General features: G+C 45.8%; 1 protein-coding gene across 1 annotated transcript; it reads right to left on the bottom strand.

The window, feature by feature from the left end:
- Window positions 1–473: 473 nt before the first annotated feature.
- LOC118754742 lies at window positions 474–7,701 on the bottom strand (the record flags this gene model as incomplete). Its single annotated transcript, XM_036489630.1, is given in 2 exon segments — window positions 474–754; window positions 826–7,701. Coding segments are annotated over 2 exon segments (7,098 nt in total), but the record flags the coding sequence as incomplete, so codon positions are not given.
- Between the last annotated feature and the right edge of the window lie 247 nt (window positions 7,702–7,948).

The following is a 7,948-nucleotide window of genomic DNA, read 5'->3' as shown; positions in this document are numbered from 1 at the left end:
CCTAATAATGAATAAACCTAAATGCGATTCAAATATAATAGAATTTATGAAAAAAATTAAATGAGAAATGCAATTTAAAAATTACAATAAAAAACATAATTAAAACAATAAATTAAAAACCTAAATATAACGCGTTAATAAATATAAAAACACTCAGCCGCCCGAGGATTCCAAACTCGGATCCCTTGAATGACATGCCAGAGTTTTGTCGGCCATTGCGACAGTTGATATACTTATTCTTTCCATGGGGGATAAAGTGGCAGACTATAACGTCAACAAGAGCCAGCATTGTTGGCCGAAAAGGATATATTTTGCCGCAATAGTAAATGACCTTGCGCTTCAACTGCAAATGACATTTTGCTTAAATAGCAATATGTTTTCGGGCATTTTTTGAATGTAATTTATATTTGCGGCAAGATTGTATTTTGTTGACATTTTTTTGCAAGCTGTAAGCCGGGAGAGGAAATACATACCTGTAGCAAGAAATTAGCTGATACACGCTTTGGAGGCTGTTTCCAATCATCGTCGTCGTTAGCCGCGATCGATGCTTCCACTGGGGTGAAGGTTGTAAGCTTTACTCCATGATAGATATCGCGAAAGTCCGATTGCATTACCATACGGTCGACCGCCTCTTTCGTGATCGTTGCTAGTTGCATGTACTCATCTGTCGAGTTGTCGCCCAAAGCGCTATTGTACAATAGCATATAGTTGCCAATTCGCTCTGTCTGGATACGCATGGCATATGTGTAGGTCGCTTTATAATTTGAAAAAAAAAATGCAAAGTTTCTGTGTAAAATGTTTTACTATGTGGAATGTTTTACTTACGTTTACAAGGGCGGTCAGGAAACATGCGTGCAAAGCCAGGCCGGCATACACATCGCCAGCGCAGATCTGTCAGTGCGCATACCTCATTTCGCGACAATTTGCATGTGAGTTGGCAAGCTGTGACGGTCGCTTCATAAGCAACCTCAGATATAACAGTGCTGTCATATCCGCTCAATAGTTTTGGCGGCGACGCTATGAGCACGCCGCCGAGCAGCACTTGGCTGGGAATTTTGTGTAAGTCATGGTGAATAGCAACAGACTCCTCATCGCGCGTTGGCAAACTGAAGACCGATAAATTGTCGTCATAATCCATGTCAATGGTAGCCGCATTCGTGTCGATGCCACTACCGCTTGAAATATCACTCACGCCGCTAAGTGTGCCATCAGAAACAATGTCAGTTAGAGGTTTACGCTTGCCACCACCGTTTTGTGAGTTTGTCATAACAATGAAAATACTGTTATTTGGTGTTATCTCATCCATCTTACCAAGCGCTGAAGTGTCGTTTGGAATAGCCTCACTTGGAATGGTAGGTGGTGGTCGCGTTGTCGTATCGGCTGCAGACTCTTCTACTGCTGCTGCTTGTTCCGAAATTTGCACGCGCTCATAGTCTCTGTGGTTATTTCTATTGCTATTGATTTCATCAGCGAAGTTTTCGTGCTCATGCTGGAGTTGTGGCTTTCTGAAATCGTTGCTTGGCTTATGGTTCTGGTAGAGGTTTGAGTAAATTATTTGGGTATGGCTGTCTGTACTTTCCACCGAAACCGCAGTTGCTGTAGTGGTGGCGAACTTGTCTACTAAATTTTTTTCCGGCGCTATTGTTTCTGTTTCTATCTTTGTCGTTGTTGTCGTTGCCAGTATGATATGTGCCTCAGTGATGCGTGTTGGCTGTATTAGTGTACGTATTTGTGTCTTCGTTTTCGTTTTGGTCGCCACTTCGATTGCCGTTTCTGTCTCCGTTTCAGTGGCCCACTCAGTGTGTGTTATCGTGTTGATCACCGTTTCTGTCTGTGTTCTCGTTACCATAAAATATTTACTTTGCAGCTGTTCATTAGCCGTTGTGAGTACGACTGTGCTGCGTGTGGTTGTGACGGTTAGTAGCTGTGTTCTCGTAATGTATTTCGTAGGCAACAATATTATCCTTTTTAGTGACGTATTCTGTGGAAAACTTTCGGCTTTATTGGTGAATTGTTGCCGTTGCTCTTGCAGACGCTGCTTTATCCGTTGGTTAGGCAAGTTGTTGAAACTCCCAGGGGCCGCTTGATTCGCAATTTCGATAATCTTACTACTGCCTTTGTTGTGCAAGAGTTTTGTCTGCGGATTCGAGCTTGAGCTCATTGTGTTGACTGCTACCACCGCTGTGGACTCCGATGACTCCAAAAGTGGTGTCCGATAGAGTTTTAGTTGGTCCTCGTTTAGCAATGTTGTTGATGCTGAAGTTTTCTCTGCTTGTATTTTCTCCCTGTGTCGTTGTTGATGCCCTGATTGTTGAGCCATAGTTTTTGACTTTGTCGGCTTCGCGACAGCTTTATTGTGAGTAAACTCTTCAACCGTTCGCAGGGTATTCACGCTTTCTATTAAACTATCGCTAGGCGCGGCGCCTGGTGAGGTTGTTTCCTGTAGGAAATTACTTCTCGTTGGCTTAATTATAGCTGTCTTGTCATCGAAATAGTTACCGTTTCCTGCCATGATCGTTTCCAGGGCTGACGTTGATTTGGACTTCGTACTGCCGCCCTGGTGCATTGTCGTGTTGCGTGCAGTATCGGCTTTGGTTGTGGGTATGGGCTTCGGCTGCTTTACTGGCCTGCCTTCTGGTATGCGTGGTATGTAAGTGACGTCGTGTTCTGTAGGTGCTGGCGGTTGGGAGGGCGGCGGTTGCAACGGCGGTTGCAACGGCGGTTGCCACATCGTTTTAGAGTTGATCGTGTTATTATATACATGTGTGCTCATACTGCTGCTGCCACTTGACTTAAGTTTAACAGGTGCGAGCAGTATCAATAGTGGCTGTTGTCCTGGTGCTGCCGGCGGTGATGGCGGTGGATTTAAACCAACAACCCTATTCGCAGGCGACTGTTGGTACCCATATTTTGATATATTGCTGTTTGAAATCCGCTGCTTTTTATCTGCTTCCGCCGGCTCTCGCCACAAAGACTCGTTCACACGATTCGAGTGTTTGCGGTCTCTATTACCTTGTTCAGCATACGACATATCGGAAGGCGTACTTTCATGGTGTCCATGCGAGACGGCCTGTGGTGACGACGGCATGGCTGTCGTCGATGTACTATAGGCTGTTATAGTATGAAAGTCTTCCACCTTGAGGGGTCGAGGAGTGGCTTGCGGCTGCGTAACACTATTGCCGAAGAAGTATATGCTCTGTTCAGCTGCTTGCAAGCTACTGGGTGGCGGTGATTTTTGCGCGGACTTGCTGCTACTGCCAGTTTTGATTGGCTCGGGGGTTGTCATCGGTATTACTGCTGTACTGGTATAGCTATTAGCTTTTACCTTTGACGGCGCATTTGCGGTTGTATGCACGTGTTTGTACTCTCCAACGATATATGGTGCGCGTGTTGAAGCTGAGTTGGCGTCTAAAGAAACAAATATTTCATCCCCACCGATTTCGGGGAGCCTGAATCCCTCGCCTTTAGCTACAAAAACTGTTTGGGTTGGAGGTTGTTGACTTGAATGTATCTGCAAGGCTGGTGTGGTTTCGGCAGTGAATGGCACGCCACGCAACAAGAGATGTGAATGAAGGAGACTCTTTACTTTGTTGTTAACGTTCTTCGTCGTCGGTGATGTCGGTGCGGAATTAATGTAGGTGTCTAACTTAGTACCACTAGATACGTAGTATGTAGTTGGTCGTCGCTGTTCCGTAACTGTTTGAGCGTTACTCGCAGATGTGGGTACTTGGTTTTGTTTCTCATTGGCTATCGGCGTCATAGCGGTAGGGGACTGGTCGTATGTTCCATGTAAGTCATTGACTTCCAGCGCTGAATTAGGCGACAAAAACGGATGCAGAATGTGATGTTGACTACTTTTTCGCTGCCATTGTTGCACAAGCAATTTGTGCGGTGGAGTGCTGTGGGATACCTGCTTGTTTTTGTGTGCTATGGTATCTTCCGAGCGTATTGAGTGTATGAGCTGCTGCTGTTTTGTTTTGATTTGCTTGTGCAAACTGTTTGTTGCAGACGCTGTTCTTTGATCGGCGCGCACATCAGGTACGCTCGCATGACTTGTGGCTTCCGCTTTGTCTTCTATATGGGGCTTACTGCCGCCATTATAGTCATCATCAGCCACCGCGTCCTTATAGTCGTTAACATTCGAAGAGCTTTCAACTTCGTTGATGGTATCATCATGTTCATAATAGATTGCTCCTGTATTAATATCGCTCGCAACTGCATTTACATTGCCTGCGGTGTGGCCATTAGCTGCGGAATCTTGGACTTGTCGTATGACCGCGCTCGAGAGTGTCAACTGCGCTGGCGTTACTGGATTGCCGTTCGCCAATATATTTTGCACTGTGGCCGATGACGCCGGTATGAGCATTTGATGGAAGGAATTTACATCTTCAATGTCATCTCTGAAGTCGGCTCTATTACCATTCATCATTACGTAAAGCTGTGGGTAGTTGTTATACTTTTGCGTCTTCGGCACTAACTTAACTGGCCTCTGGGGAGTCTCCAAGTAGTCTGGCAGGCTGTTGTCGAGCGAGAACGAGCCAACCACTGCACTGTTCGAAGTTGTTTCACTGCCGTAGGTAGTTGATGGGGATTCCACGTAAATACTTACCGCACCTTTTGAGTGCGCATCGGGTTTATTTATTTGCCCGATAACATTTTCGGGCGTTAAATTCACCTGCACCTGCTTTTCATTGGGTTGAATTTTTATATGTGGCATGTTCGCAATAGTGAAGGGTAAGCGTGGGCCTGGGCCGACTGCATTGCTTGGTATTTGCCCATGCACGGCCGAGGCGTGTGTCGGGTATTCGGATTCCTTTTTGAATGTCAACGGTGGCGCATGCATATTTACATTGTGGCTAAACACATGCGTATGCAGATTGATCTTTTGGTGGTTGGAAGGCGAGCCTATGGGCACATGATCACCCAGCGCTGACTCTACAGCACCACCACCAGAACGTATTGTGTCGTAGGTGGCATTCAACGCTGAGTATGAGTAGGATGAAAACTCTGCCTTCGACATGTCATCCTGCTGATGCTGTGCAGTATTTGATCCACCAGCCAACGCACTACCGATATTCGACAGTTGCGGCGTCCTCGTGTGCTTTTGGTAGTAATCGATTGACTGCGCTGGCGTGTAAACCGTAATGTCGTACAGGTTAGGTGCTTTATTGCCTGCGATTAATTTCTCTCCAAAAGGTCTGGTTTTGCTATAGTTTTCCGCATAATAACCTGCGTGGGCCTTGGGAATATTGGCCAAATTTTCATTACGTTCATTCGTGAAAGTATGTACCTGACTTGGGGCTACATACGACGCAGGATTTGAAGATGCATATGGGTTGTTGGATGGCAGAGTTGGCGATGTGGGCAATGCAGGCGGCGAAAGTAAGCCGAATGACTCCGCATAGGCGATGTATGAGTTTGTCGAGGTTGGTGGCGGTAGCATGGGCGGTGGTGAGAGTGGTACCATTGTTTTGGTGGCCAACTTAAGTGAGACTACGGGAGGTGGCCGCAAAATGTTGTCATAGTTTTCGTTTGGCCCGTGCTTGATTTGTGGAGAGTGGTTTTCATTTTCCTGGTGCTGCTGGCGGTGGATCGCAATGTGGCTGTGGGGATTCGCGGCTGTTTGTGGTAACATTTGTTGCTGCTGATAGTCAACGGCTGATGCGTAGTGAGTTTTCTGCCCTTCTAACAACTGTATTGTGCCCATTTGACTGCCGATCGGTGTAAAGTTGTCTCCGTATGCTTGTGGCTGTTGCTGCAACTTGTTTTCGATGGAATTCCTTTTGGGCACCGGCATAAGCGGGTATTGTATGCCATTTGGCTTGCCTATGATAACGTCGGAGTTGGCAGTGATTACCTCGCCCGGACGTATCGGTATGCCGCCATTTATCAAAGACGTCTCGAAACCATTCTTATCGCCTTGTCTTTGTCGATTGGCTAGCTGGGCCAGCTGTTGTGGGTAAATATCGTTGGCTGTGCGCAGCAGCAACTTACTTTCTTCATCGTCAGAGATAGTGATGTCTGCCTTCGGAGGCTTTATGTGTAAACTTTGAGCACTGCTTGTGTCCAGTAGATCGGTAGCATATTCAGCAGCTGCTGTAACCGACTGTTGCCTGCGACTGTCTACAGCAAATCCAGCATCTTTCACCGGTATATAAATGGGCTCCTGCTTTTTGGCTGTACTGCTCTCGATGTGGTGTCTACTCTCTGTATCTGTGATGTTGTCAAATTTAACAGCACCCACGCCATTTGGAAGGACAGCCGCTCCTAATGCTGGCGCAGCCGCCGGAACCGAGAGCTGTATGGGCGAATTCGACATCTGGTGCAGATGCTGCTGTGTTTGATGCATACTACTTACATTCTTTTGATTTAGTGTGGTTTGGAAATTGCTTTGCAGCAGCCCGGCCATTGCGTTGAAGACTGGCCTCAAAGCCGTCAAACGATGGAAGTTTAGCGATCCAATAATCTGGTTGACCGCCACCGGTAGACGATTTTTGTTGTGCGTTGGATTATTGTTCTCAATATGCTGCTGCTTTTGCGGATTTGAGGGTTTCTCCAGCGTCGGAGATTTACTCACATAGACCGCGTCATATTCGGAGTCTGCTGTCAACGTGTCCCCGCCGCCATTTACTTCTTCCACATTATTGGCATCTGATTCATCAAATGACGTTTCGTCAGCTAAAATGCTTTCTGGTGGCCGAGTACTGACCGGTGTTTCAAACGGATATTTAGTGGTTACTGGATCTTTGTGCTTTTGTGCAGTGGGTTCCGTTGTAGCTGACCCTGTCATTATTTTTGTCGGAATTGTGCTCACAATACTATGGTTTGCTTTGGTGAATCTTGTAAATTTTTGGTTCAGGTTAATAAAAACAGTTGTCGGACTGATTTTTAGGCCTCCTGCTGCCTTTGTTGGCTCTCCGTTTGTTTGATTTTGCAGCGAAGCGGTCTTCATCGGTGGCTTTAATACTCGCATAGCCGTGATTTCCAGCGTTTGTCCGCTCAATAACGACGCTGTCGTAATAATGACGCGCCGTTCATGCTTGCCATTTTTTAGTTCAGCGCGAAATTTCGAGACCAATTCGCTGTTTATCAACGAATTAGGCACCGCTTCAGTGATGACATTCTCAACGATGCGCGTGTTTCTAGTTGTTGGTACTAAATCCTTCAAGCTGGTTTCTGCGGCGGTGCTTGCACTTAATAGCGATGTTTTGAAGTACGTGAATGTGGTTACGAAAGTTTTTGTTGTATAAATGTGGATGTCGTATTCGCTGTGCAATGGACTCGCTATTAATATTTGTGACGTTCCTGCTATGTTATTTTTTATAGGCATTGTGTTGGTGACATTTAGTTCGCCATAAGCGTTGAAATGGCCAACTTTTGTTGCCAGCAATGTGGTACTGCGCGGCGGTAGTGACTCTGTTACGATCACCTGCGTGAGCATATGGGTGGTGGTAATCAGTTTTTCGACGCCGGCACTGTGTAGTGTGTTTGTAAATGTCAGTTTGCTGTAATATGTGTTAGTCTCGTGAGCGGGAGTGGCTTCTTCGGATGGTTGCAAAAAGTTAATGTAATCGTCAGGGCCAGTGATGGTATTTATGATTGTGCGCTTGGATGTCTGTGCCAAGGGAGGATTGGCATCCATAATTGTGTTGTAGTAAGAATAAGTTGTCGGAAAGATGCCTATCGCTAATGCAGGCGTCTACAAATGTAAATATTGAGAAAGAGCGAAAAACCGTGTTTACTCTTATTAATTTCAAATCTTGTCTCTTTCTTATTTCTAGATCTAAAATCGCACTTAAAGCAACAATGTTATTAAAGAGAAACGTGTGTAAAGATATCGCATATCCTTACATACTCAGCACAGTGTTAATATGTATTGGGTAAGGGGCATAGTATCACGGTATAAGAAAAAAAATGGGCGTCCAAGGAAAAATGCCGGAGCCAGGAC

Source organism: Rhagoletis pomonella, unplaced genomic scaffold (assembly GCF_013731165.1).
Source record: "Rhagoletis pomonella isolate Grant_MI unplaced genomic scaffold, Rhpom_1.0 Rhpom_scaffold_04516, whole genome shotgun sequence".
In the NCBI taxonomy this organism is placed as follows: domain Eukaryota; kingdom Metazoa; phylum Arthropoda; class Insecta; order Diptera; family Tephritidae; genus Rhagoletis; species Rhagoletis pomonella.
This window is presented reverse-complemented; position numbering and strand designations above follow the sequence as displayed.